Source organism: Carassius auratus, chromosome 2 (genome assembly GCF_003368295.1).
Source record: "Carassius auratus strain Wakin chromosome 2, ASM336829v1, whole genome shotgun sequence".
Lineage (NCBI taxonomy): Eukaryota > Metazoa > Chordata > Actinopteri > Cypriniformes > Cyprinidae > Carassius > Carassius auratus.
The window spans coordinates 11,370,610-11,396,531 of record NC_039244.1 but is presented as its reverse complement, the minus strand read 5'-3'; the positions used below and the strand labels follow the sequence as shown (position 1 = coordinate 11,396,531).

At 38.2% G+C, this 25,922-nt stretch overlaps 1 protein-coding gene across 2 annotated transcripts in view; it reads right to left on the bottom strand.

Annotated features, from left to right (window-relative positions):
- Positions 1-726: 726 nt before the first annotated feature.
- LOC113115679 (guanine nucleotide exchange factor VAV3-like) overlaps positions 727-25,922 on the bottom strand; it is a 47,299-nt gene continuing 22,103 nt past the window's right edge. Inside the window, exons 16-28 of one of the 2 annotated variants that reach the window (XM_026283223.1) lie at positions 25,213-25,314; positions 23,795-23,886; positions 22,493-22,515; positions 22,088-22,121; positions 15,556-15,686; positions 12,538-12,603; positions 12,234-12,268; positions 11,983-12,099; positions 11,286-11,373; positions 9,374-9,482; positions 5,983-6,063; positions 5,524-5,672; positions 727-1,668 (exon numbers count right to left, since the gene is read on the bottom strand). In XM_026283223.1, coding sequence (XP_026139008.1) covers positions 1,627-1,668; positions 5,524-5,672; positions 5,983-6,063; positions 9,374-9,482; positions 11,286-11,373; positions 11,983-12,099; positions 12,234-12,268; positions 12,538-12,603; positions 15,556-15,686; positions 22,088-22,121; positions 22,493-22,515; positions 23,795-23,886; positions 25,213-25,314 — 1,069 coding nt within the window. In that variant the 3' untranslated portion in view covers positions 727-1,626. The remainder of the gene's footprint in view (positions 1,669-5,523; positions 5,673-5,982; positions 6,064-9,373; positions 9,483-11,285; positions 11,374-11,982; positions 12,100-12,233; positions 12,269-12,537; positions 12,604-15,555; positions 15,687-22,087; positions 22,122-22,492; positions 22,516-23,794; positions 23,887-25,212; positions 25,315-25,922) is intronic. The other variant, XM_026283232.1, reaches the window with a different exon arrangement.

The following is a 25,922-nucleotide window of genomic DNA, read 5'->3' as shown; positions in this document are numbered from 1 at the left end:
AAATAAAGCAGCTTGTAACAAACGTGTGTCCATTTTGAGAACAGCTTCCTTTACAAAAAATGTTTTAAACAAGTTCATCTGTGAGGAAAGTCCTCTGCCAAATTCAAGGGTAGCTGATATAACTATCACAGTGCAAAATCATATTCTATATCAGTGTTTTTATCTTGTTTTCCATTAAAAACATCCACAAATCCTTATAACAAGATAAACATACCTGAGAAGTAAAATGTCACACAATATATCTTAACACTACCGTTCACAGTTTTGGTGTCGCAAGATTGTTAAAACGTTTTTGAAAGAAGTGTGTTATTCTCACCAGGGCTGCATTTATTTAATCAACAGTAAAACAGTGATATTGTGAAATATTATTAAAATGTAACATAACCATTGTGATGCAAAGCTGAATTTCAGAAGTTTTCTTTAATGTCACATGATCCTTCAGAAATCATTCGTACATGCTGATTTGCTGCTCAAGAAACAATTCTTATCATTATCAATATTTGAAAACAGCTTCATATTTTTTGTGGAAACTGCAATATTTCTTTCAGGATTCTTGAATAGTAGGTTCAATAAAACAACATTTATTTGAACAAACCTTTTTAAAAAAATTTATTCAGTAAATGCCTTTACTGTTGAATGAATAAACATTCATTTCTTTAAAAAAAATCTAATTTTCTGCCCCCAAATGTTTGAACGGTAGTGTGTTTTTTTTTTTTTCCATTGGCATTTTTTTTTTTTTTTTTTTTTGTAACATGCATAAACCTCGCTTAATATTTTTTGCAGAGTCTAGGACCCTTAGTGCACCAAACACCAAAGTATTAACAAGTCGTTCCATTTGCATGACAAGAGAAGAAATTGACTTCAGTCCAAAATCACAAGTGCCAACATTCTGCTTGGGAGCACCTGAGGTTCAGAAACAGACAGGGCATTGACTGATCACAGCGCAGTTCATTAGACTGGCTAAGATGGATATTGCACTGAACAGCAGATCTCCTGTCGACGCACAGTGCTGCTACAGTAAGTGTTACAAGGGCTGAAGAAGAGGAGGCAGGGAGGAAGGCTTTGTGACAGCACGTTGCTCTGTCTCACCCCAGCCAAACTCTGCAGAGTCAGACAGGCGAAGGCAATCATCTATTATAACACAAGGTGAGCTAAGAGCACTGCGTAAAGGTTGCAGAATAGAGGGGAAAAACGGCCAGCTCAGGGCTTTTCTCTCTGCGTGCCACTCTGAGTTTATGGGAGGTCCGGCACAGCTCAGAAATGGAGTTTAAATTTTAAACAGGCAGAAAGAGGGGGGCCCCAGGCACCTGTGTGAAGATTTCAGGAGGTGACAGGGTGAGAGGGAGGAATAGAATAAGAGAAAGAGATGTCTGGACTGAATGTAGAGCAGCGAGGGACATTCATAACTAATTAAACAGTCAAAGCCGAAGGAGCCACAGATGCATCACGCTGCAGGTCTCAACCACAGTCCACCGGATCCCATTAGAGAAGACTGATAATTGCTGTGTTTGTGGTGCTTCGCTCAAATAAGGGTGCATTGTTCACAGTTCTGTGTCTAGTCCAAAGCCAACAAGTGGCAGTGGCCTATCACTGTGGCAGCATTGAGAGGATAACTTCCTTCACTGGTCATTCCTCTTCCTCCACATAACTTGAAGGGAACCATCCCACCTGTAATAGAAACAGCATCAGTAAACAATACTGAAGACTAAAGGAGCGTATCTCTTCATCTCTGTGACTAGTTTGAGAGCTCTTGTGGGTCAGATCTGATGATGGCATGTGCAGAAGAATCATTAAGAGTCATTCTGCCATCTTCTGTCATCACCTCCAGTTAATCATGTCTCTCTTAAACGCACTTGAGCAAATGAAATGAAGAAAAGTGAATATAATGAGGCTCGAGGAAAGATTCAGGTGTCTTGGAGAGTCGAGATGAGCTATATTGCAGAGAAATGCGGGGTTACAGTCTAATCTCAAATGTCAATCACAGTGTCACACCTTTATATTGCTTTGTCATTTGCTTGGGTCCTAACCAAAACTCAATTGCTTTTGAAACTGGTGTATGTTTTAAAGTTTCTTACCATGAACATGAGTAACACTGATAGCTGTCTATTGCCAAAAAAATTACAGCAACTGTAAATCAATAGGACCTAAAACACACTGTGTTCGGGGATTCATGATCATATTCTTTAATATTAAAATTATTTTAATTAGATTATTATAAAATAAAAATAAGTGCATTACTGTATATATATATATATATATATATATATATATATATATATATATATATACATGAAAGTTGGGGTTGGTAAGATTCTTTGAATGTTTTAAAAGAGTTTCTGATCTAGGATGTATTTATTTTATCAAAAATACAGTAAAATAGTAATATTGCAAAATATGTAAATAACTGTTTTCTACTTTAATATATTTACATTTTTATTTATTCCTTGTGTCTTCAGTGTTACATGATCTTTCAGAAATCATTATATATATATATATATATATATATATTATATATATCATTACATTTCTTATTATAATCAATGATGAAAACGGTTGTGTTGCCTTATACTTGAAAATCATGATACATTTTTAAAGACAATAATCAATTTAATGCATCCATGCTCAATAAAATGTATATAAAAAAAGCATACTGACTTTTGAATCGTAGTGTACAGATAATAACAAAATATACAGTATTGTTCAAAATAATAGCAGTACAATGTGACTAACCAGAATAATCAAGGTTTTTCGTATATTTTTTTATTGCTACGTGGCAAACAAGTTACCAGTAGGTTCAGTAGATTCTCAGAAAACAAATGAGACCCAGCATTCATGATATGCACGCTCTTAAGGCTGTGCAATTGGGCAATTAGTTGAATTAGTTGAAAGGGGTGTGTTCAAAAAAATAGCAGAGTGGCATTCAATCACTGAGGTCATCAATTTTGTGAAGAAACAGGTGTGAATCAGGTGGCCCCTATTTAAGGATGAAGCCAACACTTGTTGAACATGCATTTGAAAGCTGAGGAAAATGGGTCGTTCAAGACATTGTTCAGAAGAACAGCGTACTTTGATTAAAAAGTTGATTAGAGAGGGGAAAACCTATAAAGAGGTGCAAAAAATGATAGGCTGTTCAGCTAAAATGATCTCCAATGCCTTAAAATGGAGAGCAAAACCAGAGAGACGTGGAAGAAAACGGAAGACAACCATCAAAATGGATAGAAAAATAACCAGAATGGCAAAGGCTCAGCCAATGATCACCTCCAGGATGATCAAAGACAGTCTGGAGTTACCTGTAAGTACTGTGACAGTTAGAAGACGTCTGTGTGAAGCTAATCTATTTTCAAGAATCCCCCGCAAAGTCCCTCTGTTAAAAAAAAGGCATGTGCAGAAGAGGTTACAATTTGCCAAAGAACACATCAACTGGCCTAAAGAGAAATGGTGGAACATTTTGTGGACTGATGAGAGTAAAATTGTTCTTTTTGGGTCCAAGGGCCACAGGCAGTTTGTGAGACGACCCCCAAACTCTGAATTCAAGCCACAGTACACAGTGAAGACAGTGAAGCATGGAGGTGCAAGCATCATGATATGGGCATGTTTCTCCTACTATGGTGTTGGGCCTATTTATCGCATACCAGGGATCATGGATCAGTTTGCATATGTTAAAATACTTGAAGAGGTCATGTTGCCCTATGCTGAAGAGGACATGCCCTTGAAATGGTTGTTTCAACAAGACAATGACCCAAAACACACTAGTAAACGGGCAAAGTCTTGGTTCCAAACCAACAAAATTAATGTTATGGAGTGGCCAGCCCAATCTCCAGACCTTAATCCAATTGAGAACTTGTGGGGTGATATCAAAAATGCTGTTTCTGAAGCAAAACCAAGAAATGTGAATGAATTGTGGAATGTTGTTAAAGAATCATGGAGTGGAATAACAGCTGAGAGGTGCCACAAGCTGGTTGACTCCATGCCACACAGATGTCAAGCAGTTTTAAAAAACTGTGGTCATACAACTAAATATTAGTTTAGTGATTCACAGGATTGCTAAATCCCAGAAAAAAAAAAATGTTTGTACAAAATAGTTTTGAGTTTGTACAGTCAAAGGTAGACACTGCTATTTTTTTGAACACACCCCTTTCAACTAATTGCCCAATTGCACAGCCTTAAGAGCGTGCATATCATGAATGCTGGGTCTTGTTTGTTTTCTGACAATCTACTGAACCTACTGGTAACTTGTTTGCCACGTAGCAATAAAAAATATACTAAAAACCTTGATTATTCTGGTTAGTCACATTGTACTGCTATTATTTTGAACAATACTGTATAATTAAAAAACACAATACATAAAAAAGCTATTTTTTACCTAAGTGGTTATATAACTCTGTTGTCAGCTGGATTTTGCACTCTGACAACTTGTTGTGTGCCTAGCCTTTCCCTTCTCAGCAGCCATGAACTGTGAGTCGCATGGAAGGGCAAGTGTTCAGTTCCATGATGTGCAAGGTTGGAAGAAAATCTTTGCACTACCTAAACAAATATAAAAAGCACCAAAATCTCTAGCGAAAGGATTTTCAACTGGGGGTCCGCAGTGGTACTGCAGGAGGTCCGTTAATTAGTGTTTAATCACAAGTAATTTTTCCTTAAAAAAATTAAAATTAAAACATGGGTAAAAAAAAAATCACAAAGTCTATTTTTAAATATAAGCACCCTGAAATGGAAGCAAGAGCTCCTTTAGTTACTCCTGCAATGAAAAAATGTTTATTGGTGAAACAGATTTAGCAAACGCTTCATTGCATGTTTGAGTTCGAGCTCTGAACAATGTGAAAAGTTCCCGTTTACAGTGTGTTTTTGCAGCAGTGAGAAATGAAGCTGACAAAGACATGTTTGTTGATCTCTTGAATGCATTGCTATTCTTGTCATGGTGAAGCCCTTGTTCACACATCTGCATCTGCACTTCATTAGAAAACCCCTTACTAATTTCAGATACTCAGTGATTTGATTCTTAACTGGCCATCTCTAATGTCCATGCAAAAGCTGAAGAAAATCTTTATTCATCCATTTGACATTAAAATTAAAATGTGAATTTTGAAAAAAATTGTAGCTAAAGTTCAGGAAATTGTAAATGTCTTTCTGATTTATTAAAATTAATTGATTAAAATTAAAATATATGCTCTGCAACTGCAAACAACTAATGAATTGTGATTTTTATCTCAACGTTTGAGTTTTTTTTATGATGAATTTAAGTCATATACATGCATGAGCAACAACAATAATGTGCATTGTTCTGATCTACTGTGCTAACATAATGTAAATGTAACATATTTATTCTTAATCATAATATTAATATTTTCTATTAATATTGGATGCTATATGCTTAATATGTAGCTCTGCTTGACACATTTTGTATCAGTTGGTCTCTGCTCCATGTCTCTATCACCTAAGAGGTCCTTGCCCTGAAAAACGTTGAAGACCCCTGCTCTAGAGAGCTTCACATGAATAAAGGTATAGAAAAATGATTTTCCTCACCCGGCCATCGACTTCACCTTTCCACCATCCATTGGTACTCTTGATATAGATCTTCACCAGGTCGCCCACCTGCAGAGAGAGTTCCCGTGTATCTCTGGAGCCGAAATCATATCGTGCCAGTGCGATGCCAAGCACTCTTGGGGCCAAAACTGTGGAAGAAGGGGAACAAAAGACGTTGTTCGAAAAAAAGTCAAAAATGAGAGACACCAATGTTGTCACAAGAGATGCCAAGTAGGACAATGTGAATGTTCAACAAGATGACTGGAGATTTGGAGTGAAAACGGCACACATGGCATTGCATCACGCACAGACATTTTCACACACAAAACGTCGATCCACTCTCTCCACGGCTCTCAGAAAGCACTCATACATTACAGACAGAGCTAAAGCAAACACAGGGAGAAGAGACTGAGATGGCTGGAGGGGGAAATGATTGAGACAGGTGGCTGATAGCTGTACCTGACCAGAAGGGAGAGGGGGAGGGAGGAACAAAACTGTAGCTGGTGGGACTCAAAACATGAAGCCCACACAGCACTGGAGCTTAGGATCCAAGCCGAGGCAGAGCGAAGAAAAGAAGAACACAAAAACCCAGAGATCTTAACAGAGACATTTTCAACCAAACAAACTAACAATCAAATTGAGATTCACACAAGAAAAGGATTGAAAAATGTCTCAAGGAACATAAAATAAAGTCAATACGGTCCATTGTTGTTTTCGACTAGGGCTTCGCAATATTGGCAAAAATATATTACTCAATATATAATATACAATATTAAATCATACCATTAATGGGGAAGGAAATGCATTCCACATTTCTTAGACCTCAAGATTGAATGTAAACATAACTTTACAAGTCAACTAAACTAAAATGAATTCATAAAACATTAACAATTTAATCCAGCTTTCAAAGTGCAATCAAAATGCTAAATTGGTGCTCATGAAACATTTCTTATCAATGTTTAAAACAGCTTTGCAGCTCAGTATTTTTGTCGAAAATGTTATTAATTTTTTCATGATTCTTTTTTATTATTCATAAAAGAACAGCATTTATTTGAAGTAAGAATCTTTTGCATTGCTATAAATACATTTACTGAAATTTGATCAAGTTAATGCATCTTACTAAATTTAATCAAATGAAAATACAATTCACAATTTTTTACGTTTTTTTTTTTTTTTTACTTAAATGTAAACAACTTTTGCCAACTTTCAGTAAACAACTTACTATATGGAATAAATTAAAATATGCACAAAAATATATTGGTTGTATGATATTTCTGAAAATAATAATAATAACAAATAATCATTGTGAGATTAAAGTTTATTATCATTACCGTGGATTTATTTTTCCAGATTAATACGGATATCCATTTATTGCACAGCCCTATTTTGGACTCCATTGACTCATATGGACAAAAACACATTCCTCAAAATATCTTCTTTCATGTGCCACAGAAGAAAGAAAGTCATGCAAGTTCAGAATGACATGAAGGTGAATAAAAGATTGAATAACATTTGGACTACTTTAATGAACCACATACTGTACTACATTATTTGGGCAGACGCAGCTGCGATAAGGTTAACTTAACACCTATAAGTGTCAAGATTTTTTTTTTTTAGTACATTTCCTCTAGTTGTTCTCCTAGCTTTTGGCAAGAACACGCGAGTGTGTGCTCCTGGCCCTGTCACTGACGCAGCTGTGAAAGTGTTCATACAGAGCACGAGTCCTGTTACCATCTGAACACCCATCTGATCATCCAGGACTCTCTAACGTGTAAACTAGCAAACGTCAAATCCACAATATGTTTCCCTGCCTGCTTTGCATCTCCTTTGGGGATAACGAAGCAGTAGGCGATGAGCCACCCACTTTTACCAGTGACACTGTCACTCAGAAATCACCTGCAGAAATCATGCAGCCAATCACACTTTCCATATCTATACTCAGGATTTAAACCGATGCCATATCTGTCTAGTAAATAACATTCCTCGCATTAGCTTATCAAACACAACCCTGATATCTCCCTTTGTGTTCAACGTGTTTACCAAACACTCGACGACTGCAGACGTGTCAGCACCCACACGCTGAAAGATCTGTCGCCGTATTTGTGTGTGTTTTGGTTTGGGGGAACATCACCGAGAGCACTGTCCCAGGATGCATCGAGGGCCCGGGTTTTCTGCCGAGGTTTGTGAAGGGATGCATCACTGAGAGTGGCAGTCGAACATAAAAACCTCTAACAAGCCGAGGATGCTGAAGAAAAAAGGATAAAGCGAACAGCAAAATTCCCAATCCACAATCCCCACTATCCCGGTCTTTCTATCGACTGAGTCGCACACATTCTCTAAGCCTTTTTCTACGTGATACATCGCTCTCTGTTCAGTAAAGCTGACTTTGTGTCTCTAGTAGTTGCTCTTTTATTTCTCAGTGTAGGGACTGTTTTTCTCTTAGCTGCGTGAGAGAAGTCACAGGTGAGGGGGAGCTTAGCATCCATCATGGCTTTTTCCTGTAACTTAAAGGAAACTGTCATGTCATGTCAGGGAAAATGCCGGTGCTACTTGAGCACACTAGGTACTATATACATGCTATATACATACTAGGTGCCTAGTGCGTATGACCCGCTTCTGTCTGTCTCTTTGAGGAGTCATCTTGTGCAATGGGAGCTGAAGTAAACAAAGACTTTATACACTGTGAAAGCAACATGTGCATAAGATAACTCTACGTTACATCTAACCTTTCTATTTAATCAAAAGAGTCTGAGATGTGTCAGGAAGCATAAGCAAGTCACCAGCTAAAACACATCTTGAGAGCAAGATATGCCTCCTGGCATTTAAAGAGGACCTGTCTGAAGAACCGTTCACACTGACGGTGATTTTAATCACTGAAGGTCGACAAGGTTATTGTACTGCTGGCCGCTAGTAGACATTCCTGCTCCTGGATGCACTAGTGTGTGCCCTACTGCGCAACTGGCTGTAACTCAAATGAGATTTGCTATAAACTCACATTCTAAAGGGGGAACATTTTTCTCTTTATGTTTAGATATAAATTACAGCAGTGCATACAGAAATGCATCACATCATATCAGTGGCAGTAGTTAAGCATCTGTATTTGCACCTGTACTGTATCTCAATGTTTTTACTTTTACTTTTGAGTTTGAGTGGGAAATGTTTATTAATGTCTTTTTATCTTTATTTTATGTTGTTACATGACATGGATTCGTCTGAACTCAAATTTCAAGTACCGAGTCCAAGTACCCCAAGACTGCAGGCAGATCCAATTTTTTTTTCAAATCAGATCTTTTCTGGCTGACTGTGCGCATTATTAATTGCAAGTGATCAAATCCAATTTGCGTGTTCAGACAACGCCAACTTATCTGCATGAGTTGCTTTGGTACCGACGCAGACACTTTTTGATGAGGCTTTCAACAGATGCAAGAAAAACAGAGGTGCATCATTTCGATCTGCAGTCGAGTCATGGTGCAGAACTCCTCTGTCATACAAGAAAAACTCAGAAATGGAGGAGACTTTTATATATTTTTATGTTCCTTGCTGTGGTCACAGCCGACTTTGGCATTGTTTGAATACAGTATAAATACTTCAAGCATGTCCGTCAACAGTTTTGATGTTATTGCTGTGTGTTACATTAAAGTGATGCTAAATACATTTGAAATCTGATTGGAATTGCACTTCAAACCATCTACATACGTGGTTTGAATAAAATTTGAAAGAAATCAGATTTTTGCTGTTCAGACTTTCCGAATCAAATCTGGATAATAACTAGATATATGCAAAAAAATCTGATTTTTGCTAAAAGTCATAAGGCCTAAGAGTGAATCTAACCGAGGTGTATGATACTCACCAGCAGGTCTGAATCCACTGCCAAGCTCCTTATAGGGCATCTGTAGAGTGGTGTCCAGAGTACGGAAACCCTCTTTCAGAGAGTGCTGTTTGTAATACTCAACCAGTCCCTGGACAGAAAAAAAAATTACAAGTTTAAAAGCTTATTCCAGGGATTCCCAAAATGTTTTGCCAACTGAAATTCTTTGACCTAAAATATCCACTTAAAGTACCCCCCCTGTAATTTTAAGTTTATATTTCAATTGTTTAACAACACATTCACATATTCACGGTTCTCTTTTTAGTTGCCTGAGGCTAAAATCACATGTAGGAAAACAAACAAAATATATAATCTTTTTAGTAAGTGCTTCATTTGGATTCTTTTTATTTGTTTTCACAAGTTTGCACTTACTTATTATCAGATTGAGTGAATAGTATGCGTTTTTGGCATGCTGTCCGAGGGGAGGGCTCTGAGTTCGGAATATAGCCCTAGCCCAGAGAACTCCCCATATCACCAAGCTGGGACAAGAATAGTTAGGAATGAGCAGGGGTGCCAGAAAAAGTGTCATGGGACAGAGCTAAGTTGGCTGTATATAAATTTACTATCATGCTAATTAAGTTTATTATATGAACGTGCTCCACCTGTGCTGAATTGGTTGATTATCTCAATGTCCTCATGAATGAAAGATCATTTAATTTTACATTTTTATGAGACTACTATCAGCAAAGATGATTGACAATTAGCATATAGTTTGGAATGGCGGTATGGTTCTGTCCTGTGCATCCATGCAGCCTAGCATGGATAAGAGCAGCGATAACCCCCCTAGGGTAAACAGAACAGAAACAACATAAAGGTATTGCAGATATCATTAATGTTTAATATTTTAATATGCACATAATAGGAAATTAGTCTGATGATTAAACAAGATGATATTCACATTTAGAAAGAAAAACTCTAGGCTACAAGCTCCAGTTCTCAAAAGCCCCGGGAACCAATGTTCTGTATGTGTTTTATGGCCTTATTCAAGTGATTCAACATTTTTCGTTTTTTCACTAACCGCGCATAACATTTTTTTTCTTGTCGAAAACTCAATCATGTACATACATGCTGCTCACATATTATTATAGCCCAGTTTGGGCTGATTACAGTGAGATTAGACTTTAGCCATTTAGATGTGTATAAGGAACTGAAAAAAGCACAAATGTCAGGGCATGACAAAACTTCTCCAGGCCCCAAAAATACCCTTAGACTCCAGAGGGTTAAGCAACGTGTTCTAAATAACAACCCACTAGCTTTAAGACAAGCATATTTCCAACAGAAACCAGACAGCCTTAAGAACGAGCATGTTCCCAATACAACTACTAACTTATACTTATAGGTATACTTGAATAAGCTGTTGTATTACCTTTTCCAACAACTGCAGTGGGGAAACCCTGCTTTATTTAATCTTGTTGAACAATTACAATTGCTTATAGATGCTCACACTTACAAAAACATACCTACATTGTTTTATGGATGTGCACCATGGTGATGCCACTTTGACACACCCTGGAGCTCCATGATATATGAATGAATAAGTATTCAGTACTATTGTATACATTAAAGCTTTCCTTATTACATGCTGTTACCACAGTAGGCTATATTTTATTAGGGAACTTTAGCATTTTATAACCATCTAGAAGAAACGTAACAAGGTTGCAGTAGTATTGATGACTCTGATTAATAGCAGGACCCACATTATTAATTATGCTAATGAAATACAGAAATATGCAGATCAGCACATGTTCTGGTTTTTGATTTAAAAAAAAAAAAAAGCTCAGGTCTTTGAAGCACTGCTAATGACATTAAATTATAGCACCCTACATATGTATTCATACGGTGATGATAAATAAAGCAAATGATGTTGAAGACCAATGCTCTCAAACCCACTTACTAATACAGTCTTGAACGTCCTGCTTTCAGCAATGTAGAAACAGCCCTCCCTGGTGAGGATCTTAATGTGCTTTACATCATTGTTGTATCTGCAGATGGCAGAGAATTATTGTAACAATACCAAGATTGTCAATATTTCAACAATGTCAGTCATCTTAAAGACGTTTTCCTGGGAATGTGCTGACAAACAAAAGTTAATGCATAAGATTAGCAATAAGAAAGTGAAGTGAGTGAATGATGACAGAATTTAGATTTTTGGGTGAACTATTCCTATAAATACTGGACCTAAGATGTCATTAGAAGGAGATCTAATGTTCAGTGGTACAGTAGGTTATTCTGTTACCTTGCTAACTCCAAGTCAACACATTTAGAGAATTAAATATTTTGACAAAGACCATGTGATTGGTTTTCATGTGATGAGACATGCAACTATTAAATGTTCTGAGGTAATTAAGCCCATAGTGAGTATGTAGTGTGATCACTCACTGACCACATCCATGCTACACATTAAACTGTATGCAAATTCCATGATGCATAATGCATTGGGCTGCACAGAGGCAAATGCATGAAGAAATCTAAGCCTTGCATGCAAAATGACATTCGCGCAAGGACCTCAAGGACCATCCGTCAGGGCAGTTTTATGTGCAATAAAAACATGCTGGCACAAATACGTGAAGTGGGATAATAGCTAGACGTACTTGATGCTGATAGCATACTCTCTGCTCTCCCGGCTCCTGTATCGCACCAGGTAGGTACTGTTCTCTCTCTCCATGAGCTCACACTCGGCGTGGTGCCTCTCCATGGGCCCAGCGAACCTGCTCGCATGAGCCAACATGCACGTGGTTAAAACCAAAACAACAACACTCAGCACATGCAGTCATGCAGGTTATTTTGTGTGTCATGTAGATACTGGAATAAATGTGACTAAACATTTAGTGTCGAGACTTACCAGGGTTGAGCTGAATAGCAGCCTGTCCTTGGTCCCTGTGGCCGAAAAACATTATAAACAATGTCATACAAATATACTGTACACTACACTACTGTACATTTCTATCATGACAACTTTTAGAATATTTAAGCATGGTAATGAATATAACAACGTTAATGTATTTGGTCTCGGCAGAATAGATACACTACACTGCTGAGACTTCTATTCAAAACTTCTGGCCATGATGGACTCTATATAGTAAACACAAATACAAATAAAACAGCATTAAAATGATTAAGCAAGTCATACAAATACACATACGTACACATGGGCAGGGCTTGACTGCATCACTTGGAAAGAAGCCGGTCTCTTGCGTTGTCAGGATTTTGCCCTGCCAAGACTTGTGGTTGTTAATTACATTATATTTGCCTTGAGGCGATGTTCTCCCCTCCCCTTTGCATTAATAAATCTAAGACAATTAGCTCACAACAAGCAGTGAATCTCATTTAGAGCCACAGTTAATTACTGTTCAGCCCCTACCCACGGTTACATTCCGTTACACATCAGAATGAAAGCATAATCTAATGCTGGATAATCATACAGCCTCCACGGCAGAACCTCGTGAATCATGACACTCGCCAATAAGCCATTGTTTTGATATTGCTGCTCTGAGCATATTTGGATTTATGAATTACATTAGACCTGAGTTTTGTATTATGTCCTTGTGCAATAGATTGTATTGAGAAATCGCAGGCCGGGTGCCAGTTTTACAATAGGCTCATTTCTTGCATGGCTTCAGCCGGAATTATCTGTATATTTTTTGGATAAAAACGTCAATTCCCCCCGTCTCAGTGTGAAACAACAGCTGGGAGGTTATAATGCACTGTGAACGCGGTGGAACCAGATGCCAAAATTTAGCAGCCTAAGATTGATTGCGAGTTTGGCTGAAGGTTTGACTGAGGGTGTAATGAGCCTCTTCTCAAACAACTATACTGCAAAATATATATTTTTCTTCCCTGGCTTCCTTTAAGATCATCTTTAACAAGTATGAAATGAATTTCAGAAAAATGCACCTCTACCACAAATTAGATTGGAGCCCAAAACTGGAACTGTATTCATGATTTATTTGGCTTAATAATGTTTTGCCGTAGCTCTTGAAAGCCCTTTATATCTGTTAAGCCACAGATAAGCGTATGATAAAAATTAAACTTATTACCCCATTAAAGTAAACAGTTGGCAGCCTAAAGGATCAAATTAAATTACAGTGATCGATTGCACTGTTCTGCCGATGGGACAGAGATAATAGTCTTCCAGTAACATGGGAGATGGATGCTTAGTGCTCTGTAATTCCATTTTTTGTTGTCATGGGACCCTGAAGATTTAGTAGCCTTATTAAGAGTTAAGTGTCATTTCACACAAGATAAAATAAAAAAGTGATGTGCATTATCATTCAACAGTAGCGCTTCTCGCTTCCTTCTATGACCTGCCTAGTGCATGGAGAACCACAGCTGACACATACATCTAGCAACTGCCCGTCGCAGTCTGTAGGCTCAGTGAATCTCTTGGAATCCATTTTTGAGCTGTAGGGTTTTTTTTTTTTTTTTTTTTTTTAACAGCGGTGTGTAAAAAGAAATGGCCCAGCAAAAAGCATGGGAAATCTCACTAAGTGTCTATTCCCCGCCAAGCTGTTTGAGACGTGTCAGCCAGATCGGAGCAACACCAGGAGGAAGATGAGATTTTAGTGTCACCATAAAGAAAAAGAGCCACAACAGCCCGGCACGAGCCAGAAATAAATAACACAGGAACAGTCTGGGACGATAAGCTTGAGACAAAACTGCAAAGCAGAAACATGCCTGACTGTACTCTGCAGAAACTATATCTGACAGCTCATTTAGGTATCAGTTCACATTAGAAAGCAATGTGGATAAAGTTTTCATTCATTAGCTATATTTCCATCAACCTATTTTTATGCGCATTTTGGGTTATCGCATAAAAAACGCTGGAAGGAAACGCCAAGATGCTAAATTCACATCTTTGGATGGAAACATAGCTATTATTTAGTTTACACTTTTTTTATATTGTAGTATGTTATGATGGGGGCTGGGCCGAGAGTCGTGGGAATGGAGCGAGGCCGTGGAATTTGTGTTTTGGTTCTGTTTGTGCGCGACAATCGTCCATGAGGGGCTGTCGCATTATTTTGTGTTTATGTTGTTATTAAAGTTTTGTTTGAAAGTTCACCAGTTAATGTCTCCTTCTACCCAATATACGAACATTTGTTACATTGGTGCCGAATCGAGGGAGGAAGAGGGGACACATTGTTAGAGAGCCCTCGCAGCTGAGGTTGATAGTGTTGATTGGGAGATTGGGCAGCAGGAAGAAACGGAGAGACGGCCAGTGGCTGCCCGAGGTGGTGGTGCTGGAACAATGGAAGACGAGGTAGGAAGGAGGGCTTGCTGTCGTGCTCCTGGGTCAATGAGGGGTGGCTATCGTTCAAGAGGGAACAAAAATCGGTGCTGTTCACCGAAGGCACCGAAGGCTGCTGTCCACCATGATTGGGGAGGAGCAGGGAACGGGTGGAGGAGCTGCCGACTGCCCTCGACAGGAGGAGCCATCGCCATCCGCCAGGAGGTGGAGGAGCATTGGGCCATCCACCAAAGATGTCCAATACCCTCGCATGGCACCGCGAATGAGAGACTCAGGTTGAGGACTTTCATTTTGTGTTTGTTTATTTTATTAAAGTCTTTAAATGTTCGCCGGTTCCCGCCTATTTCTTCCTTACTACGAACTTTGCTACATATTAAAGTTGTAATTACAAATTGTTGAGTACAGAGTATAGTAAGTTGATTACAGGTGTTTGTATTTACAGTAGCATATCTACTCTGCAGGGCTGCGGCCTCCAGGAACTGAGATTGACACCCCTGTACTAGGCTAATAGACAACAATAACTATGGATATATAATATAGTACAATAAATTAATTAATTTACACACACACACACACAAACTAACTCTTACTGACCCCTAAATAAATAAATATATATTTAAATAAATAAATATATATATATATATATATATATATATATATATATATATATATATATATATAATTACTTTAAATAAAATTTTATAATTAACTTAAATAGCCTGACAGTCCATTGGTTATGGAAATAATGGTTATTGCATTTATCTTTTTGTTGAAATGTCACAAGATTTATCTGTGGAAAAGGTTATGTGTGCCTTATTTGCTTTGCTATATGTTGTGATTTTGGCATCAAGCTTCAGGGTCCCATGACTCCACAAAAAACAATTCCGCTATTTGGTATTTAAATAGTACTTCATCTGACCTGCCACCAGGAGCAGTGAGGATCGGCACAGGTGACCTCTATGACATCACCAATCTGAGCATTCAGCGGCAGTCCGCCCAGAGGACTGGGAACCCCAAAATAGTCTCTGATTACCACCATTTTTGGCAAACCTGTAAAAACGAAATGTGACATAAAATCAAAACTTGCACTATTCCTAAAACATGTTCCAGGTCTAATTCTGTATGTCACATTTGAACAAATAATTCCAAATAAAAGATTTTTGACCTACTTTATTTCTAAATATTTTTTTTTTTTCCTGACATCACCAACCCTCTTATATTTGAACTACTTTTGCTCCATTTTTTTGCTACTACTTTTTTACTCCATTTTGGTACTTGACAGCCAATTTTTACAGTCAGATATTAATTCCCAGTGAAAACAATCAAGTCCTAATTGAGAGGAGTTAAGCAAAATATATATCCCAAATAAAAAATACAAATAAAATAAAAAAATAAAGCCAGAAAAATAACTCTCAAACCAGCAATTAAGGAAAGTTTTACCCCATACACTTATGATACATTTAATATAACTATTCTTAGTGGCCTTTTACAAAGTTTATAAAAAATAATTTCACATCAAGCATTAGAACCATTGTTTTTGCTTCACTATAGCATTGTGCTGGAGCCCAATGGGTGTCCCTTCCAAGCCAAAGAAAATGTCCACTTTTCTCTTTCACATAGGACAAATTAAGTGATGCACAGCAGCAATTGTTGTTTCCACAACCCCATCCACTTAATCAGAGGTAGTGACACAAACCAACGACAGAGAGAAAGAGATCATCTGAGATTTCTTGCTCTAGCCTAAGTATACGATGGTTAATAAAGCTGGGGAACAACATAATGTCCCCCTGAAGCATTAGACTGAGGCTGGGGGTTTCTTCTAGCATAAAACAGCTCCATCTAGTATCCAGTCTATAAATATGTTGTTTTTAATACTGCCAGGTGCCCCGGTCTTAAAGTAGACCATAAAATCTGTTATTTTACATGTATTTGAGAGGTTTATGTGGATATGTGCCTCTAGACTGAACTGCATGGTCCTCTGTTACTAAACTAACATTCTTGCCTTTGCTTTCATTTACTGTATAATAGCTTTGTGACCATTTTGCCTTTTAACATAATTAATATAGTTAATCAAAATATGGCAGTTATAGTGACTTTTACAATGATACGGCCACTTACAGCCAGGAACTGCTTTTGTGACATCCAAGGCATGTTTCTGGTAGTGATATACAGTATAGTGGTATGTGTGTATATATGTCTATGAACTGTATGCACTAACATTTAAAAGTATGGAGTAATACTTTTATTTTGTATTTTTATTTTTTATTTTATGATTTCCATGGATGCATTTATTTGATCAAAAATATATAAATAAATAATTATAGTAAAATATTATTACAATCTAAATTAACTTTTTTCTATTGTAATATATTTTAAAATATAATTAATTAATGTGATGGCAAAGCAGAATTTTCAGCAGGCATTACTCTAGTAATGGCATTACTTATTAGTCTTCAATCTCACATGATCATCAGTAGTCTTCAGTGTCACATGATCATCAGTAGTCTTTAGTGTCACATGATCATCAGTAGTCTTTAGTGTCACTTGATCATCAGTGTCAAAAAATCATTCTAATGATTCAGCGCTCAGGACCTCTTCTTAAAAACATATCCCAAAAATTTTTATAAAATAAAAGGTACATTTATTTTATTTAAATTTGATAAATTGTATTTGTTGTGGGGAAGTTGTGGCCTAGTGGTTAGAGTGTTTGACACTAACCCTAAGGTTGTGGGTTCGAGTCTCGGGCCAGCAATACCATGACTGAGGTGCCCTTGAGCAAGGCACCAAACCCCCAACTGCTCCCAGGGCTCTGCAGCATAAATGGCTGCCCACTGCTCTGGGTGTTTGCTTGGGTTAGGGTTAGGTGTTCGATGGGTTAAATGCATAGCACGAATCATGTCACTTTCACTAAAATGACTGGTGGCAATGTTGTGATAAGAATCTCGAGTATCATTCATGATGTGAAGAGGCTTTGTAGTGGTGGCCATTATGTGGAGAGGCTCCGGTGTTGGGACCAGGAGTGCTGAGTGTATTGGGCTTGAGATAACCAGACTAGGAATACAAGATGGGCCAAGCTCCACAGCTGCCGGAGCTTGCCGGTGTATTCCAAAAATTCATAGAGTGCCCCTTGAGGACCATCACAGATGAGTTTATTTTAATAGAGAGTAGTCAGAACAGGCATAGTCAAACAACAGCAAACAACATCCAGGGTGAGACAGAAGAGTAATCCAAGAATAGGCAATGGTCAGTGCAGGCCAAACAATCACAAAAATCATGAAACAGAGCAAACAGTATATAACCCTGCGTTTGTGTGTGTGTGTGTGCAACTTAAATAGTCCCACTGAGGTAATCCATAATCAGTTCCTAGGCAGAGAGAATTATGGGAGATAGAGTCCAGTAAGGAAAGGGTGATGAAGACCTCTGGTGGCGATTGGGAGGAACAGCATGGACCGGATTCAGGATAGCAAACAAGATTGATGTCCAGTGTGGCAGACCCACCACTGAAGTCAGGTGGCAGGCATCCAAGTGTTCTCAGCACTCTCAAGTCCGGCAACCTCGGAGGTTCAGCTATACTTTGCTGCCCTTCCGGTAAATTGTGGTCACCATTTTGTGTGTCTGGGTTATACACACTTGTGAAGTGTTGTCCACTTCAGTCCATGAATCCACTCCAGAGCCTGCTCCAGTCCATGAAGAGCTCAGTCCTGTGTTGGTGTCAGCCTGTGAATTCCCTGCCTTTTCTGCCTCAACCACAGAGGTCACCCTTGAGCTCCCCGCCTGTCCTGTCATGGCCAGGGAGGCTGTCCCTGAACTCTATGCCTGTCCTGTCTTGGCTATGGAGACCATCTCTGAGCTCTCAGCCTCTCCGGTAACGGCCATGGTGGCCATCTTTGAACTCTTATTCTGTCCTGATAAAACCATGAAAATCATTCCTGAACTTTCCGAACATGGCCGCGGGAAGTGGGGGTGCTGGCGGTGCTGCAGCACACTCTAGTGACGAGAGGGTGATTAAAAAAAAAATGTAGGCCTATTAAAATATTTTGCACAATTTATAAATTCCTTATGAATATTTTAGAAAATGATTTTGACACACGTACGCTATTACGTATATTTTAATTTCATATTTTGAGGCCTAATCAACACAGGTTCGGAAGTTACATTGTCAACGTCAGGCAGGCAGGTTTGGTAGCTGAGTAAAGAGGTTTCCCGCTCGTTCCATGCAGAATACATCCATCTTTGGCAGCAGCTGACTATTAAATTTACATAGTTTTTGCTGATGCATACCAACACAGACATTCTGAACTCCCTGGACATTCGTCCCCTCATGAGAGACTTTATCTCCACGACCCCAGAGCACACCTTGACATTTGGACACCTGTAACCAGGGCACCCTGCCTGCATGTAGCTCAGGTAAGAGCATGGTGCTGCCGCGCTTGTAACATGTATTTTTTTGGCAACAAGTGTGGGATCAGCTTTGACCACCCAAGCAATTGTAAGTAGTACACTATAGTATTTTTGTAAGGTGGTGGGGATGGAGATGGAGAGTATTATTTTGTTCGTTAGTTCTTTGCGTAATGGTTGTGGAGAACTGGTCGGAGATTATTTCCTTGTGGTTTGTGTAAAAAGGTTGGAGATGGAGACAGAAAGCTTTATACTGTGCGTGTGTTCTTTGTGTAATGGATGTGGAGAACTGTTCAATAAACAAATTGCTTAAATAGTCAGAGATTATTTCCTTGTGGTGTGCGTAAAAAGATTTTGGAGTTGCGTGTGACATAAACGTGCAGTGACTCAAGCCAGCTGACCAAATCGATTGCATTGTTTTAGCGTTATTGTGAAGTTTGATTAATATTATATTTTGTTGTAATATTATTTGTTGTATCTAAATAAGTTGCATGTATGTATAGGCTATCTGAAATTGTAATGAAAGTAATTATTTAGTTTTCTTTCGATTATTAAACTATTATTTCTGATTCTGCTTCTGCTTCAGATTAATAGCGCATTGCGCATATCTGAGAACTGATGTCTGTGTGTTTCAGACCCTGGCTGGCTGTGCACTGAAGTGTATATGACAATAAAGTAGTAAATCTCAACGTTTTTATTTTTAAAATGTATTTTAAATAGGGCTATAGGCTCATAGGGTTTTTGTCAAAAAAAAAAAAAAAAAAATTCACAGCACCCCCTGTTCAAAATTACTTCCCACGGCCCTGTTTCTGAATGTCATGTACAGCCACAGGGGTCGTTTCTAACCTCTTTGTGCTCGCTATTGCAGTTCCATCTGCTCCCCCTTGATGGCCATCATATCCTCTGTGGTGGGTTCCAGTTCTGCCTGAGCCATCTTGGTGTTCCCCTGCGCCATCAGCTCTGCTGAAGTGGCCCTCAGCTTCATCAGCTCCACCCTGGTGGTCATCTGCTCCACCGTGGGGATCTTTGGTCCAATCTGCTCTGCTGTGATGGTTATCTGCTCCACCGTGGGGATCTTTGGTTCCATCTGCTCTGCTATGGAGGTCATCTTCTCCTACGTGGGGATCTTCAGTCCCGTCTGCTCTGCTGTGGAGGTAATCTTCTCCACCGTGGTGACCTTCGGTCCCGTCTGCTCTGGTGGTCTTCAGCTCTGCCTGTTCTGCCATGGTGGTCTTTGGCTCTGACTGCTCTGCCCTGGTGGTCTTCAGCTCCACCCTATGGCTTCTTGCTCTGCCAGCTGCAGTTTCTCTTCCTGTCCATAGTCCTGGCCCTCCATCACTTACACTGTTCCGCCTCTGCTCCACCTCCCTCCTGGTCTTCTCTTGTTTAGGAGCATCTGGAAGCCACTACTTAAGAAGGGGACTATGTCACGATCACTAGCTGGAGTGCCCTTGATAACCACCAGAGGGCACTCCATCCCATACCTTTGTGACCATACCTTATGTGAACCATAATATGGTACAATAGTGGCAATAACAGTGTAATATGACCACTACTGACTGTCGGACAGCACAGAGCAGGAGTTTTCCTGCCATTACAGCAAGATTAATTTACTCTGGCAGCTTTGCCTGGTGCTCAGCAGCCCTTGCCTGAAGCTAACTAAAAGGATCACACATATTTGACATCCCAGGTGTATTATGTGTTGCTCACCAGGAGCATCAAATTTGTGACAAAATTCTTAAATCATAACATACAAGTACAGTACAGTCTCCAAGCAGATCTGTGGAAGACAAGTACAATGTTGTAGGAGAGAATGCTCCAATTAACATTTTTCGAAACATTAGAAATAACTGTGTAAGTAATGAAGATAATAAAATGGCTTCAAATGTGAGCTTCTATCACTTCAGCTGGCAGCACACTTGAACTTATTTAAAACCAACACGTTAGTCAAAATACTCTGTTAAATTAGGAATTAATCATTCATATCTTACAGCAATAAAATAAGCAAAGTAATTTTGTGCTGTTCCTATAATATATTGTTTTTGACCACTTCTTGCCATCAACATGAAGACACCCCATCCAATCTCGACAGCATGTGAAAGTCTCTTCAGCACTTCAGGATTGTTATTTAGTCCCAGAAGAGCAAAACCGAACAGCAGCAATTTTGAAAATCAGCACTTGTTTAAGCTGAGCATGAAGTTTCACTATTCTGAAAATAAATTGATGTGGCAGTGTTTCTGAAGGAAAACGAGAAACTCTCCTGACTGTTAAAAGTTATTTTTCTGAGAATGACAAAACACATAACAAGCTGGCACACAGTTGCCATCTAACTTTACTATGAAACTACTTTAATTGTTTTCTTACCAGAAACATACTGTTTTGAGCTGATTGCTCATTTTATTTTTGGATGTGCATATACAGTATCATATGGTTTGTGACATGGTTCTGAGAATCATTATGACTTGTAATACACAGAATATTATATGATGCAGTTCAATGGAAAATTCTTAATGGTTTTTTTTTTCCAACACTATAGTTTAAAATTGAGATAAATCTATTTCTTTAAGTTCCTCACCATTTTTGGCCTTCTTTAGTTCCTATTAAATAGTACTGTAGTGTGACAAATTAATTTGAAAGTAGTACAAATGCTGTATTAATTTGAGGTCATAAAAGCGAGTGAATAAAAATTGCTGTTTAAAGTAGTCTTAGATGGAGTATGTTGCACTGCACAGAAGTATCTTAACTACCCAAATATTATTGCATGATTATGGATATAATCCTCAACCTCATCATCATTCTAATGATACACAGTTTGTTGTTATCATTTGGGACGGCCACATGGATCAGAATTCAAAGAATTACTCTCTGAGCTCCCGGCAATTGCCACTTGAATGAACCTCCTCATTTAAACAACAATAAGGCTAATGATGGGGAGCAAAAGACCATGTATAACACAATAAATGTTTAAAATACAATATATAAGAGAGTTTTACACCTGTCTTGAGAACTTCACAGTCTAGATGCAGAAGCCTGCTGAAGAGAAAGATGCCTACCTGGGTCGTCTTCTTTCCTAGGTGTTGTCTTTCTCTGTGAAATAAGAGAAGGGAGAGAATATCATTAACAGATTATCTGCAATATCAACACACTCAGCTATTATTATCTGTTTTCTCTTGCAACACTGGTAAAATATTTGTCAAAATGAATTGACACACTGATAACAATTCTGTTATTCTAATTCAAGATTGCATTCTGTCAGTAAAATGAACAGAAATTTAAATGAAAATAAATCATACTTCGGACAGCATTATAAAATAATCATCCTAAATGGATTCTTCCAAGTATCGGTAAATAAAGATCATTTTACATTACTGTCTGGAAATAGCATTCAATATTTTTGAAGTGTACTGTAAGGAAAAAGTATTTAGATTTTGTAAACTTGAACTTGTCTGTGGATTCACCTGTGCTTTTTGAACAGCAGCACCTGAAATTATGAGAGTAAAAGAAAATATGTAAAGTTAGCAAAAAAGGCTGAACATGTACAATTCTGTGGCATTATTAATATTATAGACCTCTCCAGCAAGTAAATACAGTTGAATTAGTTGCCTTTTATCTAAAGAGCCACAATAAGGGAATATTCGTACAGAGCACACAATTTACACTCTTTATTATTTAATTTTTATTTATTTACTATGCTATTTTTGTTGTTGTTGCTTTGCATTTTTTGTTTTGTATATTAAGTTTAAGATTTTATATATATACACATTCACCGGCCACTTTATTAGGTACATATGTTCAGTTGCTTGGTAACACAAATTGCTAATCAGCCAATCACATGGCAGCAACTCAATGCATTTAGGCATCTAGATGTGGTGAAGACAACTTGCTGAAGTTCAAACCGAGCATCAGAATGGGGAAGAAAGGGGATTCAAGTGACTTTGAACGAGGAATGGTTGTGCCAGACGGGCTTGTCTCAACGGTTCAGGCTGGTGGTGGTGTTGTAATGGTTTGGGGGATTTTTCCTTGGCACACTTTGGGCCCCTTAGTACCAATTGAGTATTGTTTAAATGCCACGGCCTTCCTGAGTATTGTTGCTGACCATGTTCATCCCTTTATGACTACAGTGTACCCATCTTCTGATGGCTATTCCAGCAGGATAATGCACCAAGTAAAAAAAGCTAAAATCATCTCAGACTGGTTCCTTGAACACGACAATGAGTTCACTGTACTAAAATGGCCTCCACAGTCACCAGATCTCAATCCAGTAGAGCAGCTTTGGGATGTGGTGGAACGGAAGATTCACATCATGGATGTGCAGCCGACAAATCTGCAGCAACTTCATGATGCTGTCATGTCAATATGGACCAAAATCTCTAAGGAATGTTTCCAACACCTTGTTCAATCTATGCCACAAAGAATTAAAGCAGTTCTGAAGGCAAAAAGGGGTCCAACCTGGTACTAGCAAGGTGTACCTAATAAAGTGATTAGTGAGTGTGTATATATATATATATATATATATATATATATATATATATATATATATATATATATATATATATATATATATATATATATATATAATTTTGGGGGAAAAAATGCAAGTGCATTGAAACATGTATGATATGTCTGAAAAGCCATGAATCTGACATGAAAAATAATCTGAAATAATCTGGTTGTAAATTCCAGGAATACATATAATTCTTTGAACAGTGAAACATGAAATGCCAACTTGGTTCATGCTGAGACTCTTTATTGACCATTACCTGCCCTTCCACAGACTCCTAGTTTTCCAAGACAACCCTTATGAGCCCCATTTCCACATGAAGAACAAAGGTAGCCTTGGTTAAAAATTCCCCTGAAGAGCAGAAGGATCATGGATTGGGGTCATGGAGTCAATGCTGGCTTCATTTATTTGCATGCATAGATAGCTATTACAGACGTCGTGAAAGTGTTGTGGTTTTCAGTTTTAGCCACTTACAGTAGCTTTAAAGCTGCAGTAGGGAACTTTTGTAAATATATATTTTTTACATATTTGTTAAACCTGTCATTATGTCCTGACAGTAGAATATGAGACAGATAATCTGTGAAAAAAATCAAGCTCCTCTGGCTCCTCCCAGTGGTCCTATTGCCATTTGCAGAAAGTCATGCGCTCCCGGTAAAAAACAACCAATCAGAGTTGCGGTCCGTAACTTTGTTTGTGTTCAAAATGTATATAATAAGCGAGTACATTATGAATCCATTTTCCAAACCGTGTTTTTAGCTTGTCCTGAATCACTAGGGTACACCTATAATAAGTGTTTATATTCGGACTATTTTAGATTGCTTCGGGGGTACCGCGGCGGAGTAACCCAGTACCTTTGTGATTCTTCATAGACATAAACAGAGAGAAGTAGTTCCGGCTACGATGTTCTTCCGCAAGACGCAAGCAGTTCTGTTTATTAACCGCTAGAGCGTCAAAAGTTCCCTACTGCATCTTTAAAGGGATAGCTCACCCAAAAATTATAATTCTGACATCTTTGCAGATCTTTGTACCCTCGCATTGTTCCAAATTTATAGAACAATTGTTCAACTTCAAAACACAAATTAAGATTTTAATAACACCTAGGAGATTTCTGCACCTCCACTGAAAGTTCATGTAAACAAAACTTTGACGATTTAGAAAAAAAACTGTATTAAGATATTGTAAAGGTAATCTGCAATGTACTGAATCTTACATTTAATCCAAGTCTTGGAACAACATGAGAGTGAGTAAATGATGACTTTTGTGTGAACTATCCTTTCAAAGTTGGAATGAAATGAAATATCTAAATTCTGTTTTCTAAATGCATATTGTGGATGTTTTTGTTAATAATTCATAATGCATGAAAACAGAGACTTCTTCTAAACTTTAAGGCTACCAACATGCTAGTCTAAACCTTAGTTTGACAAAAGTACATTTTAGATGATTTATACACATTTATACACACTCTGACAAAAATGGAGCAAAATGTTTTTTGTTGCATATTTTTCAAAAAACTTTTGTCTAAGATAGTCGGATTGTGAAGGCACATAAAACAGGATAGAAAACTGATTTCAGAGGGTCTTTAAACACCATATTAATGATCTGACTGGTTAATATCAGTTAATATTGACTAACTTATTCCAGCACACAAAAGGTATCAGAAGTTAAAAGGCAGCTCACCTGAGAAGCATATGACAGGAGCTGCAGCTGGTGGCCCTCTCAAAAGTGTGCATCCTGAAGTGGTGAGAGTTAAATGTGGCATTCTCAGGCCGAATATTAGATCTGAAATGGAAAATCGGAAATATTGTAAAACAACGGTGCAAAGTTGGCTGACTGCAAAAAAAGCATAAGACAAACTAGCTGTGTGAGTTAAGAGGCCAGAGTGAATGGGGCCAGCCGTTGGTGAATGTTGAGGATCAGACCTTCCGATTCCGGGCACGAATCAGAGCAGTGGGGAAGCTCTTTACCCAAACGACTCTAAGATTGGTGCTTGCATCAAGAGTGCTGTGTGCATGCGGCAGGTGTAATTTGTTGTTTGAATGCACCCTTCACATCATCACGCAGTCAACCACACGAACTTTATACGTGTGTGTACAGAAATATATTTTTAAAGGGTGGCATATAAATCAAGCGGGAGAGGAAACATCATTACTGATTTCATTACAGGAGCAGTGTATCCTCTTTGACCTATACAACTTCCAAATCAGAACTCTTGTTAGTTTTACTCTCCATCTCTCGTTTCATTTCTTTCAGTGTAAATACATTGTACTGTCAAATCTCAACAGCATCGCAGGCACAGGATGTCCCCATCCCCATACTAGAACCAAGTAAGCTGCTTGACATCAAATGGCATCGTTATAAAAATTGTGAATGCCTTATGGAATATAAGA